The sequence below is a fragment of the Toxotes jaculatrix genome, chromosome 11 (assembly GCF_017976425.1).
Source record: "Toxotes jaculatrix isolate fToxJac2 chromosome 11, fToxJac2.pri, whole genome shotgun sequence".
In the NCBI taxonomy this organism is placed as follows: Eukaryota; Metazoa; Chordata; class Actinopteri; family Toxotidae; genus Toxotes; species Toxotes jaculatrix.
This window is the reverse complement of record NC_054404.1, coordinates 21,847,567-21,867,877: the sequence shown is the minus strand read 5'-3', so window position 1 is coordinate 21,867,877 and position 20,311 is coordinate 21,847,567. Positions and strand designations below refer to the sequence as shown.

General features: G+C 38.7%; 1 protein-coding gene across 4 annotated transcripts in view; it reads right to left on the bottom strand.

Moving 5' to 3' along the window:
* Positions 1–20,311, bottom strand: part of LOC121189265 (regulating synaptic membrane exocytosis protein 1-like) — an 84,750-nt gene that overhangs the window by 12,111 nt on the left and 52,328 nt on the right. The window contains exons 7-23 of one of the 4 annotated variants that reach the window (XM_041049216.1): positions 18,432–18,472; positions 17,326–17,439; positions 17,048–17,147; positions 15,489–15,612; positions 13,740–13,757; positions 12,359–12,405; positions 11,029–11,144; positions 10,810–10,940; positions 9,829–10,000; positions 9,524–9,671; positions 9,157–9,213; positions 6,866–7,028; positions 6,240–6,344; positions 5,565–5,624; positions 3,690–3,767; positions 2,115–2,231; positions 1,642–1,731 (exon numbers count right to left, since the gene is read on the bottom strand). In XM_041049216.1, coding sequence (XP_040905150.1) covers positions 1,642–1,731; positions 2,115–2,231; positions 3,690–3,767; positions 5,565–5,624; positions 6,240–6,344; positions 6,866–7,028; positions 9,157–9,213; positions 9,524–9,671; positions 9,829–10,000; positions 10,810–10,940; positions 11,029–11,144; positions 12,359–12,405; positions 13,740–13,757; positions 15,489–15,612; positions 17,048–17,147; positions 17,326–17,439; positions 18,432–18,472 — 1,681 coding nt within the window. Of the gene's footprint in view, positions 1–1,641; positions 1,732–2,114; positions 2,232–3,689; positions 3,768–5,564; positions 5,625–6,239; positions 6,345–6,865; positions 7,032–9,156; positions 9,214–9,523; positions 9,672–9,828; positions 10,001–10,809; positions 10,941–11,028; positions 11,145–12,358; positions 12,406–13,739; positions 13,758–15,488; positions 15,613–17,047; positions 17,148–17,325; positions 17,440–18,431; positions 18,473–20,311 lie in introns of all 4 variants that reach the window. The other 3 variants (XM_041049218.1, XM_041049217.1, XM_041049220.1) reach the window with 3 other exon arrangements.

The following is a 20,311-nucleotide window of genomic DNA, read 5'->3' as shown; positions in this document are numbered from 1 at the left end:
GGCTTCTGATGTATATCGTTTACAGTGTAGTCCCACCATGGAGGTATCACTTCACAGCCAGTATGGAAAGGATTAATAATTACAGCAACCCACAACTTCTTCGATGTACAGAATGTACAGTGGCAAGAAAAAGTATGTGAACCCTTTGGAATTACCTGGTTTTCTGCATGAATTGGTCGTAACACAATCGGCCCTTGTTTTCAGTCACAAATGTAGGCAAATTCATACATTAACGCTGGTAACTCCAAAGGACTTCATTTTTATGGCCACTGTATTGCATGTGAGTATCAAGATAAACTCAAGTAAATCCAAGCATATCCCTCAAGGTATTTCAATTACATTGTGGATAATGTTTGACAAAGAAAGCATCACTGGCAACAGAAATATCTTTGAAGTAAGACAGCTGATTTCATATCTCGGTCTCAATAAGCAGATTGCGGTGACAGTGGAAATGGTAATGTTGGAATTGCTAAGAACTGAAACTGACAAATGACAGGTTTTTCAAAATTTTGTTGTGATAAATGATGTTGGGTGATGAACTGTTTCATCTTTAGCTACATAACCTAAGCTATAGAGCTTTTCATGCACATGAGATACACTAATTCTGTTGCCAGGGAGCCAATCACACGCACACAAGCATTCATATTTTTAAAGAATCCATAAAGGTGTCTAGTCGGGGTGTGCAGGTATCAAGTTTTCATGTGATAAGGTTATTCTGGGAAAAAATATCACAGTAAACATTATTATCATGACTATCATTGTGGACTCTGCAACTGAGCTAACATCAAATGCAATAAAAACACCACAAAGTTGGTTGTTTCAAGTTGAAGAAAGTCAGTTGGAAATTGCTCTAAATGTACTTTCTGTCTCACTTAGATTCTATGCACCTAATCATGTGTTTATACCTGTTCTGATTCCTTTTAATAATTGTCAGAGAATTATACTTGTAATTATTTTATATACAATGTTCTGGTCCCTGCTGGGTGTTATACTTAAGGTAAAATGTAATAATTAAATGTTAATGTGCAAGATTTTTGATTCTTTCAAAGTAAGAGTTTTTGATCTGACATGTGTCTAACGTGTTAACTTTGAGTAAGCTGTTACTTACTGGGTGTTAAAAGGCAGAACATAATATAATTGCGATGGAGCTATAGCTACAGCTACTCAGTAGATTTACTGTCTCTGACTGTTAAAAATGTGTGGTTTATATAAATAATGTTGCTAGTTAAAAGGCAAAGCTGTGGCAATAATCCTGGTATTGGATGTATTATTACCATCAGTATATTTCACCAAGGTGTATAACATAAAAACGTATATCGGTACATCTCCAGTTTCTAAAACTTCAGTGACATATTGAGTGTGACTGAATACTCAACATGTCTTTACATTTTGCAATATTGAAAAATTGTTGCACGTTCTTATACGACTTGAGGATAGTGGCAAAGCACAGGAACTGCTAGGTGGAACAGCAGATTGGAGGAGGAGTGTACAGCAGGGGTGTGGGTAGAAGGTGGGGGGGGTTAATCATCAGCTTGTGTGGGATCATTCAGAGGGGAAAGAGAACTACAAAGACCAGGAGAGGATGAGAACGAGAAACTACAGGAGGACTACAGGAGGGGTGGTGGGTTCAGAGGCTGGTACCTTTCAGTCTCTGGTGAGGGGGCATGATTGTCTGGAGTCAGACAGTTGGCGCTAGCACTCCTAACCCTGTCCAGAGAAGGCTGAAGATCACTAGAGGCACCACAGCACAACATGCCATCCAATGGAGGAAGAGGAGGAAAGGAAGAGGAGACAGGAGGAGAGGACAGAAACAAACACAAAGAGAAAAACAATGGACAAACAGAAAACATATTTTAAAAGAAAGTTCAATCAGATTCCCAAAATCATAATGCTAGTCTGAGAACTAAACCATGACTGACTGGCTGGTGTAAGAATGGGAGAATCTATAAGTTGTTCTGGTTGCCATGGAGATGGAGTATGATAGAAAACAAGTTTTTTTGATTGTCATGGCAAAGGATGGGATGCTCTCTGCACTTTTCTCCCAGCCTGGAAGGTTCACACTCATATGTTTAATAGCTAACAATAATCTGTATGCGTGTGTGTGCACGTCTTACCTAACTGTCACCTCATCTGTGAACATTACAACACGGTGTGCGATGGAATGGCGTGTTGCCATGACTATTTGTGATCCCATGACATGGCTCATCTTTCGACATGCAGGCAGCGTGGAACTAGTCAACAAGATGAAAATTTCAACGGCATGCATTTGTAAATGAAACAAAGTAAAGAGAAGAAAGCCGAGATAGAAACTGATCTCCGAAGCCCCTCCTGCTGTGAAAATACTCACAGAAAAAGACGTCCACAGGCCTCTGAAGACTGCAAGCTTGTGTGACTCCATCCATACTATAAATGTGTACAGTTTTGTCAATATTCTAACTCTAATATTATGAAATTTAACTACGACAAAAGGAGTAAGTGCTTCTCCACTGAAAAAATCATACTGGCACCACAAAAGGTCTAAAGGCCTCAGTATGCTTCACATGAAGTGACTGTGAGATTGTCTGACAGCGTCTGAAAGGTCCTCTCCAACACTGGAAAAGGCAGCAAAGCAGTCATGGTTTGAACTTCTCCCTCAAGTGTTCTTTGCAGAAGTACTTCCATCATTTTTTTTTTGTGTATCCTTTTTTCTTCCTTTGAGGAAAACTGTTGAAAAGTGTGCACCATTGTCTGTATTTGTATGATTGTTTGTATCAAGACTACAAAGACAGAATTCTTGGAGGGAGATTAGAGAGGCAATGTGATGTGTGAGTTGGGATGATGGCAGACTTTTTGGCCTGTCTTCAAGCGTGGCCATCGAGTTTCAAAGTAGGAGGAGCTTTTTTTGGGTACGCATGGTTCCATAAGTGAAAGCCCCATTTATTTTATTTCATAAACAATTTTAGGGGACTCATAGTTGGAGTGCTGCCATGACTTGGATCGGCCTGAAGCTGTCCTGGTTGTTTTATTAATAGAAAAGATGAACAACTGTGTTTGAAAATTTCTGTTGCTTACATAAAATGCAAAAGTACATATAAACTTAAGGGTAGAAGTCCACTACCAAGGCGCACCCAACTGGTGGACCCAAAGATCCAATCACAGGGACGAAAATTATTTTACATGCGTCACTAACAGCAGGCAGAAGCTAAATATTATACTTACGAGAAAGCTTATAATACAAACTGCAGCTTAAATCAATTCACATTTACACTATAGGTCAGTTTATAGGTCCATAACATAAACCTGAGAGCCCAAGTCATGACGTCATGTCCAACGTCATGTCTGGCCTAAAACAAAGTGTGCTCTGCAGGATTCTTTTCCATATTTAAAGACAAATCACCAACAACTACAACACTGGCTAGTAGAGGCTGAAACCTTGTGATTAGAAGTGCAGCTCCCATGAAATAAAACTATAAGCGTGGTGGGGCCGGTCGTAACTTGGTTTCTTCCACACTCACAAAACTCAGAAATGTAACATGGTCATTTTTTCAACTAACTGTGATCTCTAAAGTCTAACTACTTCTACAACATTCAGTGTGTTCAGTAACACTGAGCATATTGTTTCAATAAAAATTTGAAATGGGAAAACAGAGAATACCTTTAGACACATTTTGTTCATTTGAGGCACACTGAAGCTTTGTCTGTAGACTTACCTGTTTGTGTGTTTGTGGATACCGTTGAACAAAAGTGGCATCTTAGGTGGCAGTGTGTTATCGTGCCTAGTAGATCTCCTGATGTTAGCATGCATGCGGCAAACAGAAGTAGGAAAATGGGAGGATCAGGTGGAAGAGGAGAAAAAACAAGTGTGTGGGAGCGTTTGGACAACAGAAAACGTTCTACAGGGAAAAAGAAGTGCCACTTAGCCAGAGATTTTCTATATCATGTAGTATGTTGTTTAGTTTATTTGAAGATACTGTCAGTTAAGCTTGTTCAAAGAGAACAAATTAATTTGGCCCATTAGGTGATTTAATCAATGTTTACTGTACTATCAAAGGATAGATTTCATGTTTCAGTTATTTCTTCACAGCAGTCAACATGCTGTCGTCTAACATGTTTCTAAACAGTGTGCTCCTGGCAAAAATCACTGGTTAAGCTTCTGCGTTTTTGCAGTGTAAGCGAGTAGAACTGCATCACGGCGTGACAGGTATACGAGCATCAAAGCCACCTCTTATCTCAGCTGACACGCTTAAAAATACTGTCCTCCTTCAAACACATCTGTGTGTATAGAAAGTACAAATGGAAAATGTAACTAGCTTATTAGGTTTGTAACAGAGAGGGATGGTTATATCAGGAAAACATTTATCTGCATTTAATGAAACATACAGATGTGCTCTCAAGAGTGTAACTTACCTCTCCGGCTGTGTGCTTAAATAGCAAACTAAGACCCAAGTGGAAATGACGACAGTGCATGTAATAAACAAATGTTAAGTGTGTTGATATCTCATCAGGATATGGGAACAGAGTGCAGAGACGAGACCTCTCAGACACTTTAATCAAGTGATCAAATCAAAGACAAAATTGGCAGACTGATTTTTACTCCACATCCAGAGGTCCAGAGTGAATGAATGTCCAGTTGCTGGACAAGCACTTTGCATTGCTTCTGGCTCTAACAAGCTGGACTGTTGGCCTGGTTGAAGAATAGCTGCCTCCTGAGAATCACAGCTGGATTGCAAGCGTGGTCCTGTACTGTCCTCTTGTGGATCTGAGGCAGTAGTACAACTGACATTTACATTGTTGAGAAAGTAGAAAGTTAACACTTCTGTTTGTGTTGTCACTTTCTAGAACTAATTGACTTGTTAGAATTCTTCTCTGAAGAACCAGCCTGAGCCAAAACCAAAAATAAATGCATCCTACTAACACCTATTCTGTGTGTATCCAAAGCCTGATATATCTTATTCCTCAGAGTAGTGCTTCATGTGTAATAATCCATACAGAAAAAGTATCAGTTGCTAAAAACTACAGTATCCAGCTGTTTAAAGGATTTTCATAGCTATTCTAAAAATCGAATCTACATATTCCTAAGCAGCTTTTAAAGATTCCAGTAGAAACAAATGGACTGGGGGCTGAGAGCCACAGGCAGGGTAGGGAAGTTGAAAAGTGTTGAGAAATGGGAAATGAAGACATTGTTGGTATTTTATAATGGGATCTGTTGACAAGAAGAAAAATACAGACTATCGCCAGCCAAAGTCCATAATTTTACCTCTGCTTAAGTGTGTTTTGCCTTCGCCTTGCCCTGTTTCAATGATGTTCTGTAGATACTTCAAATGACACACAATTTACTTTAACAACACTTATTTTACTTTTACACAAGCAAAAGAGCCTTGGTTTCAGTAGAATACGATATATATATATATATATATATATATATATTATAATCAACTTTCATCCCTTTCTATAAAGTATTCAGTGACGCAACTTTTTAAATAAACTTGTAAAGAGAGACAATCATAATAAAAATACTGCACACATAAAACTAGAACAGATCCAGAACCAAAACGTAAACAAAATGTCATGATGAGCTAGTTTACCTGGTGTGGAGGCACTCAGCACTTTTGCCTCGCATTGACTGGTGGATCATGATGATCTCACTGTCGTTACCATGGGGATGGATGACACATGAGGAAATTAACAACAGTCAAAAAACCAGAAGAGCAGAAGGAGAAGAGGGTGAATAGGAAAGAGAAGCTGTCGCTGATTGCTATACACACACACACACACACACACAAGCATTAAATGCCACAGATTTTGCTGAAATGCCACAGATTTTTGCAACCAAAGCCTTTTTGTCTAAACACGGTTCTCAAGTCACTTTCACATTCAATGAATAGTTTCTTCACCAAACTTGGCCCGAGGCCCAAAGAAAACAGAGTCAGGAGTTTAGGAAAGAAAGGGCTTAAAACAAAATCAGGAAATATTCTTTAAAAAACTAACGGTAAACAAAAGAAGTTAACCTGTTTGATAAAATAAAGTTTTAGTAAAGCTACTGACAAGCATTCACACTTTAAGGCAGAAACTAAATCTCTCTGCAGCAGACAAAAAATAAAAATTTACCGTCTCACTCCAACTCTGCACACAAATAAGCCTTCATTATACTACACGACAAAATCCGGTCAGAGAATAATTTTTCTGACACTGGAAACTACTCCGGTGACATTTATTCTAATTAGATACATCACAAGTGATGCTCACACAGAGACACACACCTGTCATCCAGGTACTCCTCCTCCTGGTGGCGACCTCTGGCAGCGTCGTAGTAGCGGGTCGGAGAACGAGAACGACGAGCGTGAGGAAGTTCATCATCCAAACTCCTGAAAGACAGAAAGAAAGAAAGACAGAAAGAAAGAAAGAAAGAAAGAAAGAAAGAAAGAAAGAAAGAAAGAAAGAAAGACAGGCTTATGTCAGGTTAGCGGTCGGGCAGCATTTCAGCAGACTCTTGGCAGGGCTCATTTGGCTCAGCCAGTAAAAGCAGAGCTGGCAGGACTGTGTGTTCTGCATCAGACAGACATTTCATTAGTAGATGGACTGTTCGCTGCCTTCCAACAAACTCTCTCCTTCTTCCTCCCTCTATCTGCCGTGTTGCTTTTACCTCTTACAAGTGACCAGTTTCTCCTCCCCAGGTTGCTGTTGGTCCTTTATTAGTTATCATCATCAGGCATCAGCCCATACCACCCGCCTCTAGGACTAACAGTTAGTGTATGCTCTTCCATCTCCTTCTACATAACTGTGTCACAGGTGAGCAAAAAATTCAAAGCAATGTATTAACTCACATTTTGGCAAAAATAAATGGATTAATTTCTCATCTTGTCTTCAACGTCCAACCAGCTCTTACCTCTGAGTGGGAACGTTGGGTGGCCGTGACCGGATGCGCCCCTGCTCCTCGCGGTGTGGGGAGACCGAGCGGGATCGTACATGGTGGGTGGGAGTCCTCTGCTGCTCTGGCACCTCCAGAGTAGACGTGGGCTCCCGTTGCCTCTCCCTGCCACGCCCATCTGCTGCTGTGTGAGAATAGCCATGCATGTGCACACACACACATATACATACACAGTCATAAGTAAATGGATGAGTGAACAGAAATGTTGACATCAATGGAAAAAACATAATTTACAGAAGCCCTTTGTTTAATCATGGCAAATGAAAGAGAAGAGACTTTAGCAACTGAAAAACTGTAGACTGCATCGTGACCTCTGAGTCTGAGAGGAAGATGATGGCAAATTCAAAAAAAGAGTATGAAAACAAAAACAGTACAGGTTAAGGTGGAACTGTATATGGAGCATGCAATATATCCTTAGGATCCTTATGTCTGAACTGAGGAGATTTGTGGACCTTTATGAGTGATAAAACCTTAATACTGGCTTCAGTAATATGGTCTGAAGCATCGTGGTAGATTAGAACATGGTTAATAGTCAGGAAGAGACTCTCCCTGCTGTGAAAATATATATATATTTGCAATGTTGTTTCTGTACAGTCTCTTATTACACACCACATTAAATGCCAGTGTATATATTATCTACAGTCTAGATAAATGTTCAATCCATTGTCTAATAATTCAACTTTTTAATGGTTTAAAGTTTTAAAATCATGTTAGTGCCCTCCTACCACAGAACATGCGAGCCCAGTATGCCAAAGTGTTTAATAATGTTTAAGTTGACATGCTAACTATGCTAACATGTTAGCATAGATACTGGTACCACTGAAAATACTGTACGGCAACTACAACACAACAATCTGTCTCAAGGATATAGGCTATTAAAAGACTATCCTAATAATAGAACAGCAGCAGGCTATTTTTCATTACTGTGTGCTGTATTTTTAAAATGTAGTAAAAAAGAAACTTTGGTGGTGTGGCAGAACTATCTCTGAGGATAAAAATAAAAATAGAGAGACTGATCAGCCTTGAAAGGATCTGTGCGGCTGTGTCAGGCTTTGTTGTGACTCCAAGGTCACTGGCATCATTTCCAAGAGAACAGCACCTCAAAGCTCGGAGTGGGCTGTTAGCTTCACTTCAGGAAGTGCTACCAAGGTTTTTCATTTATTCCTACCATGCATGTAAATTAAAAGCAAAAAGTTGGTGAAAGTGATGTGGTGCATTTTTTCCGTCCCTCCTGTCTCTCTGTTTAACTTGAGCCCTCATTAACAATAAATACAGATACACCACAGGGCTCGACTGATAGAGCTGATATTCGTGATTGATACTGTGAACAGATATTCAACATATCTGTGTTTGGCCAATTAAATATCATAAAATAATTCAATACATTTGGAATTTTAAAGTGTCCAAAATATCCATTATAACGCATTTAAATTCTACACTAAAATCCAATAAGATTATGCTTTTCACTTTGATGTGGAATTGTGTTAGACACACAGGTATTCGCACCACATTTTACTTGTCACAGTGAAATGGTACTTATAGCAAAGAACACTGATGCTAAACCCTCGAAATTAATAACAATTCTTCTTCTTTTTTTCTCACATAACTTCATGATATGTAATCAGAATATTAGACAATTAAATCCAGTTCATTTAGTTTATAATAAGAGCTTATCATCAGAGAAATATGTCATCTTATTCTTATAATAGCCTGGATTTGTCAACAAATCTGTACGTGCTCCAGTCCAGCTCCACATACGAAGACAGACACTCAGACACAGACTTTCACAGTATACAGCCCACAGAACAAAAAGTTTCAGCATACATTGTGGTGCTTTATCTTTTAGTTTGCAAATGATTAGAATATTAACATCTTCAAATTATATTTTAGATGAGACTCTTTTCAGAGCTCATATGAGGCAGGACAATGCCTCAGCATGGAGCCTGCATGGTTTCCACTCCATGCCAACATGTCTGCAAACACAACAGTGTTTCCCATACACACTGATCTGTTTGTGGTGACCTGTTAGCCTTGATTTCCATTTCAGTTCAAATTTGACAATATGCAGAGAATGTAAGGCTGCTTGTCATTTGTAGAACACAATTTGGCACAAAACTTACTCCATACAAAAATGAAATGTGATCCCAAACACTTGCTCCAGCAAAGCAAACCCCCAGAACAACAGCACAAATAAAAATACAAGCTTTGGGACACACTGCATGTCACACTTGAAAACAGTCCCCACCCACCTTTAGACACTACTGCTGTACCCTCATCAAATTCAGGCTCTGTTACACGCTGAGAACCTAAACAGTCATAGACACACACACATACACAGACACACATAGATGTGTATATACACCATACACATATATACGCATGCACGCATCCAGGCACAAAAGCAGTATTAGGGAAGGGTAGCAAAAACAGACGTTTACATTGACATACATGTTATACATATAAGTTAACTGATAGTAAACCATGCACAACCTTTTCTCTCTTACACAGTGATGAGTGCATGCACACTCACACAGAGGATATGAAAAAGATTGTACATATACAGTATATACAAAATTATATGCATACACAGACACACACACATAGTCTTAGACTTACGCTGCAGCTTCTTGCCAGGGGTGTCTGTGTGTCGTCGGGGCAGGTACGGGGAGGCCCGGGGCAGTGGTATGGATGAGATGTCGTGGGTTTGGAGTGGATACCAGTGAGGCTTGTCGTCCAGTAAGGCCGTCTCCAGCTCTATCAGGATCTGTTCGAGTCAAAAATCCACATAGTTAATAAATGTGCTACTGCTCAATACTGTTGATTCTACGAGCACATGAAAGTATATGAGAAAAGCTTTTACATCTGCTTCCCTTACATCCATTGTCTGGCATTTCGTGTGTGTGTGTTTGTGTGTGTGGTACCTCTCCCATAAAGGTGCTGTCTTCTTCTGGTGACCTGGGTTGGTCCCACACGGTCAGCTCCAGCATGTGGTTGCGGAAATCCCTGCGATGGACGTGAGTATAGACGAATGTCTGGTTCCACTTGGGCTCACAGGTCTTTTTCACTGCTTTTGTCCTTCGTTTGCTCTTGTCACTGTGTTAAACAAAGTACATACTCTGCCAATGAAGTACCCTTTTTAGTGGACTCCCTTTTATTACTTGTCCTATGGTTAAAAGAAATAACCAAAGCTTCCTAGACGCTAAATCACAAGCCTGCTTGTGCCTTGTTCATCCAAATTTGCTCCACTTATTTAACTTATATAAACTGGAGTGCATTTACAGGTAACATTTAGCTGAGGTTACAGTTAACATATTTGTACCAGCACCAGTTGAGGTGTTGTAACATGCAGTTCCTCAAACTTCCACTAGATGCTGCTTCTAACTAAACTTTGAAGATACAGTATCCTCTTCATGGGGAAAACCCTAAACTGTCAATCAGTGTTTTACACAACATGCCGAGGTCTCCATTGTTAAGTTAACTGAATATATACTTTATTGTTTGTAGTTTTTGTTTTGTATTTTTAAGCACTGTTTTTTTTAGTTGAAATAAGGAGGTCTCTCAGTATATCATAGCCAGCTGTGTGCTTATCCTACCTTGGCTTCATCACCTTTGCCCAAGTTTTATGGCTCCAATCAATTAAAATTTATGGCACTAAATATTAAATCCAGGCTTCAGAAACCCGAGGGTGATGGTGATAGTGCATTTGAATAGTTTTTATCGTCTGTAGACTGGAGAAATAATGAATTTACACTTTCTTTTCACTGATTATTGTGCAGCTCTGATTCATCTATAATCTTTTATGATCCTGATGTAACCACCAACATTTCATGTTCAAGCAATGTGCATAAGCAGTCTACTGTTATTCATCTATAGGAGCCCAAGTCAAGGGGTGGTTGGATTACCTGCGGTCAGGGAGGAAGTACATTTTGACGTAGGGGCTCCTGGGACGCCCATCAGGCCGAAGCGGAAGCTCTACCGCCTGCAGCACGTTGACTATTAGCTGGTGACCCACTTTGTCATACCACAGCTTCACCTGAACGAGAGACATACAAAACAAATCTGATGCTGCATGCTTTTCAACACATCAACAGCCGAACACACTCAAAGTTGCACACACTCACTGAGAGTTGCCCTGGCATTAACTGTGGAGCGTCTTGGAGCATCCCGGGACTGGAGGGAGATAGGACATTTAAGGACGGTCTCTCCATCTTCTGTGACTCAAAAGAACTGGAACCTGCTATGAAGACAAAAGAGAATGTCAGGTTTATTTCAGAGGGGACAAAAAAGTCAAGTCTTGACAAGAGTCAGAGGAAAAATTAGTGAGGTATGTAAGTAAGAGAGGAGGGATATTCTGGCCCAACCGGGGCCAACGCTAAAATGAAAAGGGTGTTCATATTTATGTAATCCAGCATTAACAGCTCCTTTACTTTGAAAGCATCACATTAAAAAAGAACAGACTATTCCACAGTTAACCTGTCAGGGTGACAAATTACCAAGCTCCTGTCCTACTTTGAGCCCAATAGCTGTTTGTTTAGAAGTACTGGGGCCACAGACACCTTATAAAAAGGTTGTGTGATCAAATATTATCTTGAGTAATGACTTATGTAGAAGCCTATTTTCTCACTTTTGACATCCACCACAGATGTAAGACATATGTTAATTTCCAGCTACTTTAAAGTATGTCAGGGTTCTGCACACAGCTTAAATTCTTCACTGATATATCTGACTGATTAAAGTTATGAAAAATTAAAGACAAAAGTCGACTTAAGAATTATAGAGGCTTAATCTGAGAGACTTTGCTATTAAATATGACACCAAAATTGCTTAAATTAAAAATATCTATAACAAACTTAACATTCTGATGCCATTTTTCTCACTATCACAGTGTTACTTATTAAGCAATGATCTGCTGGAAACTTGGGGCACAGCCTTATTTACAACACGTGAACAGTGGCTGCAAGTTGAGCTACTTGAACCAGCCTCTGATGAGTAGATCAAATCTACCTGAGTGTCATCTGAATGCTTCAGTGGAAAGGATTACAACTCAAGGAAATCTGACCTTTAGTGCAAAACAGTAAAATTGGTCAATGACCCAAATTTGCTCAAATTTGACTGCTGACTTAGAAATATTTAACAAATAATTAAGTTTCCCAAAAAGTTTATGTGAAATTCATACATCACAAATGCATACAATCAAACTTTTTCTCACTGTAAGCTGTGCATATGTTCATGTATCAAAGTGTAAATCCTCATGCACTTTTAGCCACTAGTTTCCTTGTACCGCTTAGAAGGAAACTAGTGGTATGAAACTGCACTATATGAACCTTAACATCTTCCCCAAAATGGTTCATATCAGAAAAAGTTAACAGTATGCATGAGACAGAAAATCAGCCACAGAGAAATACAGACAGATAAGATTATAGAGATATTCAAACATCCCATGATACCTACTAGATTCTAATGGAGGGTGGGACGTATCGGGGATTCTTGGGATATCACTGAAAAAGAAGCAGCAAAGACACGTGTCAGTCACTCTCTTACTAACTTCTAACTGGATTAAATAAAGTTAGCAGTGTTCTTGATGCACAGGCACACATGCATATTAATGTAGCAGCAGTTTACTGGAAGAAAGTAGCACTGTAATTAAACGTTATTTGAGACTGAAATGTTGCATGATCAAAAAACATGGAGAAGGAAAAGGAAGGGAAGGTGTGAGTAGAGCCAAGCTCTTCTCATGACTGAAGTGTTTCCCAGACTCATTCAGGTATTTTTCTCAGGCCAATCATCATCTGAAATAACAATGGATGAACACCAGCAGGCTTCTGCCCATACTGTAGCTCAATTCTGTCCACACCACAATTAAGGATCCCATGGGAAACACCAGAATCCACTGTATCAGCTTCATGTAATATAAAGAAAGCATGACAATCAATGTAACTCTTATCAGTGTACTTTGTTAATTTAAATTCAAAATTTGAAAACTGGAAAAGTTCAGTGTTTCAGTGTTGCAACTCCACCACATGATGGAGGGCTTTTGTTAGACCCCAAAAAACTGATATTCAGCAATATTTCCTTTAAAGTAATAGTTCAACATTTTATAATTTACACTTATTCACTTTCTTTCTAAGAGTTAGATACGTTAAGTACAGAGCTGGATTTGGGATGTGGTTAGCCTAGCTTAGCATAAATACTGGAAGCAGCTAGGGTAATCGCCTCCTGGGTCCTATGTAAGAAAATGAGATTGATTCCTATTTTATCATTTCACTCAGAAAGAAAGCAAAATGTTGAACTATTTCAAATTTTATATTTCCACTTTGGATTTTAAATTTAAACATTAAACTGATAAGTGTTTCATGGACACTAGGCTGCCTTGGAGCACATTCCAAAATAAAAAACTTAAAAATATGTAAATGAAATAAAATAAATATTGTTTGCTTTATAAAGCCCAATGTCCCAATTTTCAAACCAAGGGATTAAGATAAGAGTAGAAAAGAGAATTTTTATTTAACGCTGCTAGATTTTACTTTGGGATCCTCAGGAGTAAAAAAAAAGAGGAATCCCATACCAGCGTAAAAAGTTTGCAAAAGCAATACTACATTGATGGACATTTCCCATTGGCCATTTTGCATCTGGTCAAGTCAGTTTTCAGTTTAGTTTAGTTGGAAATTACAAATTTCAGCAATTTTCACAACACTAATATTTGCATCAATTGGCATCCCTGCTAAATAGGATTTAGTTCAGTTCATTCAGAGATGCAAAATGGCACCAGCAAAACCAAAACTGTTTCCATATGCGTGAGAGAAGTCCTAAAAAAAATGGGCAGATTACTTACTGATATTTTCTACACACCCTTCGCGAGTGTTTGGAGAGAAATTAATACATTCAACTTTTTTTTTCATCAAGGAGACAGTGAGGTAAAATCTTATGATAAGCTACAATATCTTGAAGTAACAGTGAGTATTTTACTGTGAAATACTGTCTGTCTAATATCAACCCATTACAATGAGCTCATCTTACTCGCAATAATTATTTGTTAAAATACTGAGGCACAACTTGTGGTACTCCATGTGGGACTGAAAACATCTTGAACAATAACATCATTTATATGAGATTATCCAATTGTACACAGAAGTATCCAGAATTTTAGGTTTGACTTGTCTTTCCAGGATAAAAGTTTAGTAACATGTGAATGTGCGCATTAGAATTCAGATTTTACATCTGATCTTGGAGCACAGCCAGTGCCAAATGTGTAAAATGAGATTAACTGCCAAATGAATTTTTAATAATTTCTTTGAACTTTTTCTGGACTGAATTATGCAATTAATTATTAATTATGGGAGACTCAATACAATGTTAAATTACGACATTTTCGATTAATACATTTCAATTAATTGCTAGCAAAACCTTTTGAAGAGCTTTCTCTAAGAGCTTCCTCTAAGAACTTCACAGTGAAGGATACTTAGTACCTAATGACATTACTCTTTCAGGGAGACTTAACAGACCTGTAAATTAATTAACTAACAATTTTTTAAAGATACATAATATTTGCTCTTGAAGTGGAGTGAGATAAGCTGAATGGGTGTCAATATTTGAGTGTACAAACAAGCCCTTATCTAACTTTCACATCACAACTCACTAAATGTATCATATATCCAAGCATGTCGATCCTGAAAATGTAGTTTGAACCTACTCACATAAACTAAATGCACATAAATAATATAATAAATAATATCAAATTTATACATATATAACCAGAGACTTCAGGGCATTCAGTAATAGCCAGAGCAGATCAAGAATAACGTAATCAGATAAAGAAAGAATCATATTTTCTGTTTGCTCAGAATGATAAATACTTCCCTCTGACAGGCTACTCCACCACTTAGTTCAAACTGTTATGTTACATCTACTTAGGGTTAAAGCAGCTTAATAAGCTAGTAGAACTACATCCATGGCATTTCAATAATCAATCAATAAATTATGGTTTTCTTTATAGACCGGAATAATTGTAGAGAACAAATTAAACAGTGTCTGGCTAAACACATTTATGAATTAAGAGTGTTCAGTCATAATCTAAAATTCTGTATTCTCTCAAATGACTCTTTCAAACAAAAGGCATCCATACTGCACTCACAAGTTCATTCTAGTTTGGCATCAAGCAAAAACATCTGATGCACTCACTTCTTGTCTTTAATGGAGTTTACAGCTGATTTTATTTGGTCCGTAATAATTCACCTTAATCCATCCCACGAATAAACACAAGTGCTTTTTTAAAGGGGACATATGAGACAAAATGGAAATTTCGTGTGCCAAAACCTGGCAGCCCCCAGCAGAAGGTAATGGGCTGGGTGTTTTTAATATTTGGAATACAGCCATACAGTTGCTGTCAAAATACAAAAAATGTCTTATCTGAGGACAGCCAACTGTGAGTCAGAACCTCAGTCGACACTGCCTGTTTAAGCACGGGTTAAATTCAATGAAACACAGACTAGTGACTGACTCATAAAACTAAAAGGTTGCATTTTTCACAAATATTAAAATATGGCACCAATAGCGTATTGGTTGCGTTTCATTCCTGACTTACCCAATAGGCCTGGATACCACCAGCTCCACTTGAGGTTCAGCTTGAGACTCTAGGATGATGTTGTAAACTTCCTTCATAGTCGCCCCTGGTAACAACTTCCCATTCCACTGCAAAACCTCATCCCCTGAAATTAGACAGGCATTTCCATGGGCAATTGTTTGTGATTATGCTTTTGCATGTGATTATGAAGGCATGTTATATTTACCAAGTTGGGCATGATGGTTGGAGATGTGTAAGGTTATCCACAGGTTTTAAAAAACAAATTAAAGCATGGCTGGAGTTTCTTATTAACGCATGTCGCAGTCTTTCTTACATCATCCAACTTCCTTATCCAGCTCAAAGCCCATTTGTCCCAAATAAAAACACATTTTCAGAAACAGGTCACAAATATATAGTCCTGTCAGCAAATATGTGAGAGGCCACCAGGGAGGTATGTTCAGACTTACAGTTGGAAGGTCTTCCACCCTGGAGAAAGGGATTATTCTTTCTTTTCTCATCCGAATCATAGCTTTTCCCAATTAGATCATTTTTTGTCTCAAGAATGGTGCTAGATAGACTGTATGAGGGTGCTATGGGCTTGTGAAGGCTCCCTAGGCTATCTCCTCATTAAAGGATGAAACTGGATGAAACCATTATGAGACCAAAATGTAATGATAATGAAAAACTTTGATCAAAAACACTATTCCTCAGAGTTAAAAAGCTTAACCTTAACCTTCTGTCACTTTCAGAGGCTGGTAAAACTGCTCTTGGACAAGACCAATAACCAGTGAGGAGATCATAAAAGCAATTAAATCCCTACAGAGTAGACCAGACCAGATGGATATGGCCCTGGGGTCTATGAAATATTCCAGGATTCATTAAAAGGCCCTCTTTGAAATACGTACCTACATTCAGTAATGAAAGGTTCTCTTCCCTGTTACATGACTTCAGCAAATATACTGTTAACTCTTAAGAAAGACAAACCCAAATGACAAATGAAGCTTCTATGATCCCATTAGTTTAACAAATGTAGACCGCAGAATTTTCTCTAAACTATTGGCAAAAAGACTTGAGGGTTACCTGCCACTCTTAATTAGGCCAGAAAAGACAAGTTTTATAAAAAAACAGAGACTCTCTCACCAACATAAGGAAATAGCTTAACATCATACAGCACACAAACTCTAATCAGATACAAGGTCTTATTATCTCACTCGATGCTGAGAAGGCCTTCGATCGTGTAGCGTAGCCTTATCTATTTACCATTGTGGAAAAGTTTGGCTTTGGGGAGGGTTTTATTCATTTCATTTAGGTAATATATTATTACCCAGGGCCAGTGTACTTGTAAATGCCTTAAAGTTGTCATAATTCATGTTGGGAAGATTCCCACTTATTTTTGCACTGGCCATTGGAGCGGTGGAGGAGGCCATTATACTTCCACATTAGATCTAGCCTATATAAGGTTGTGTTATATGCAAATGGTGTTTTGCTGTTTATCACCAACCCTGAGGAATCAAAACCAACTTTTTCCTGACTTTGTGAGGACCTGCAAATAGTGTGACTGGTGTGATGGTTTAGACTACCTGCTCGAAGATGTCCCACCACGTCAGCCAGACTGCCCTTCTTGACTTTAGTGATGAAGGCACCTAATCTCCCTGACTCTGTTACTCTGCCTCCCACCACCTAGAGAGACAGAGAGAGAGAGAGAGAGAGAGAGAGAGAGAGAGAGAGAGAGAGAGAGAGAAATTAGAGTCATATACATCATATCAGGAGTAAACAACAATAACTTGATACTGTTTGTAAAACAATGATATCACACTATATATGCGTTGTGTTGACTGTTTTTCAGCCACACTCTGACCTTTAACCCCAGCAGAGCCCCAGCTTCTTTAGGCATTGCAGCGCTCCTCTTGCTGAGGGTGATTCGTCCAATTAGATGGTCTCCCTCCTTGGATGGCTGCCAGGTTACAGGATGCTGCAACAGGAGACAACAGCAAACAGGTACAGTTGCACACACTGACACTCAGACGACATAAACACAAACATACACAACTTCCTTTGCTTGCTTTTGCATGTGTTCAAAAGGAACTACTACTGCTACTATTGGATAAGTGTTGAGTGTAGCATTTTAAAATATTTATTATTAATTAATAATATTATTAATAATGTTTATTCTGATATTTTAGACACAATAAACGTCATTAAGTCTACAGTGTATCCCATCTGCCTGAGTACTGTCTTTGACATTAATTTGATATCTGTGTTAACTGTCAGCAGCAAGTAAACGTTTCCCTTTAAAATTGTTAAAAATACATATGGATCGATAATGCACAGCATTTGTTAATATAATAGCTAAATACGTATCAGATTTCAAGAGCACATGTGTATGAGTGGCAACTTGATGCATCAAGGGTGCATTTACATCTGAATTTGATCTGAGGTTGCAATTATTAGCACAACTACACTTGGAATACATGAGCTCAAGTTTGGCTAACACGTATCTGATGCATTCTCCCCTCATTTAATTACAGTTGGATCACAGAAGATCGACAGTTTCAACAGTCTCCAGCATTAAATGACTAAATGAGCTAAAGTTTGCTTACCACTGTCACTGATTGATATAACACAACAGTCACATTCATTTTGTAAAAGCCTTTACGCTTGCTAGTGTAAACACCCAGGATCCGGTAGATATTTCCTATGAAAAGTTGTCTGGCACATAAATCACATCATGTGATTTATATTAATAGATTCTTTGGAATAAATAAAAAAGAGCAGAAAAACAAAACAAACAAAACATTAACAAAATATGCAAGAAAAGTAGAGGAGCTACTGACTGAAAAGAGATCGCTCCAGCAATTAGCACCAAAGTCATACATGCATTTACTGTACATGCACATAAACGTTGACATGACTATTATTTCCTTTCAAGCTGATTAAAAAAAAAAACATTAAATAGTGACTTACATGCCAAACAGTGGGGTCATGTGGGTAGCACTCCCAGTCACCTGCAAGAGAAAAGAGACCAGCTCAGACACTGTGGACGTAGTGCTAAAAACGATAACTTCCTTCATATCCCCACACACACACCACATACACCCACTCATACAGCAGAAACTGTATACACAGCACATACCAACCTGAGTCCTCTTATACACAGCTCGGCCAAATTTAGGGGCTCTTCAGAAGGTATTTGTTTACAGTGGAGGGGGTTACGTTTATTGAAATATTCAGGCCTGGGCTAGATTTAGAAATTTATCACCGCAGCGGCAGGACTCGGGCTCAAAGTAGTCCGCCGAGACAGCGATGATACCAAAGGACAGCTAAGCCTTTTAAAATGCTTTAAATCCCTCCAAGATATTTTACAGATTAGATGTTGTGGAATTACTCCAGGGGTAATGCAGTGATGTAAGGCTGAATAAAAAACTCAAACGATAACCACATGAAGCGTGACATTCAACAATGTAACCGAAAACCTTGATGCAGAAAAGCAACAGAATGGCGTATTTTCCTTTATTAATAATTTATAATTCTATAATATATAATTCTATAAACCTCTATAAAAATACATCATTAAATTTGTCATTTAACTATTACTATTTACTTATTCTGTCAGCTATCTCAAATGATTAATTAATGATTTCCTTTTAAAATGGATTTGCAATCTTTATTTAAATAAGTTCCTCTAATTTGGTAAAGGGCTCAGTCTCACTTCAAATCAACAGGTGCTTGTAGTGATGATAAAGCCACAGTAAACTGCATGTATGAAACAAGCTCTTAAGAACGCTCTCGACAGGAACTCACACATTTTCCTACTGGATATTTTAGAAACTTAGACAAAATCTTTTCAATGGTTCAGCCCCATCTCCAGCTTTGGTCCCAAAACACAGCCTCCTCTGTACACATGGGCCGGGGGGCGGTGTTGAAATGTGTGCAGGACTTCAACGACACTGTTATGACACAGAGTAAAACAGAGCCAAGCGTTCCTAGGAGCCAGGAGGCAATGAGGTTAATGAGTTGTGACAACTTATAGTGACATTATGTAATCTTAAAGCAAACGCTCTGACGATAGACAATCGAGTTCTCAGTTTCATAACTCAAGCGTGAACATAATTTTGTGTAGTGGGTGAGGGGTGTGTTCCTGTGTTTCTACACTTACAAGGACCTGAAAAGAAGGATCAGAGTCAGTAGGGGGCCAGGACACCATGTGGGGTCACTTGTTCTGCAGATAAGCTTGTATGGGATTCAAAAAACTGACCCGCTGATGCAGGATTGATAGGTTTTTAATTCTAACAATGAATAGTGTTAACTGTGAAATATATCCTGTTTTAAGTGTAATCCTCAGGTCTACCTGTACGTTCTTGACAATGGACCCATACAGCAACTGTCCAGTCACAGCTTAGAAAGGGTTTGTGGAGTCTAGGCCTGCTACACTTTGCCAGCAGTGATGCCACAGCTCAGGAGGAAGCACCAAAAGAAGGGCCAGCACTCCAGGAGGTATCTGGGCCAGGCTATGCTAACCCCACTAGACCTATTCTGCAGGCTCATGTATGCTCACTATATAATATGTTGGACTTTGTGTGGCTTAGATGGACTACACATCAAGAGGATAAGTACTGCTGCATGTTTCACTGAAACACAGCCACATAGCAACATTCCTGACACAGCCATCAAGCTGAACAAGCTAACTTGTCTCTATCACTGTAAAATGCATATGTGAATAATAACAGTAACTAAAAAGGACCGGCTTAGTGAAGGGACAGGTTTTTGCTTATAAGATGAAACATGAACTGGATAGTTTGTAGTGTGTGTTTGCGTGTAGGAGGATACTTGCACACGGATCATAA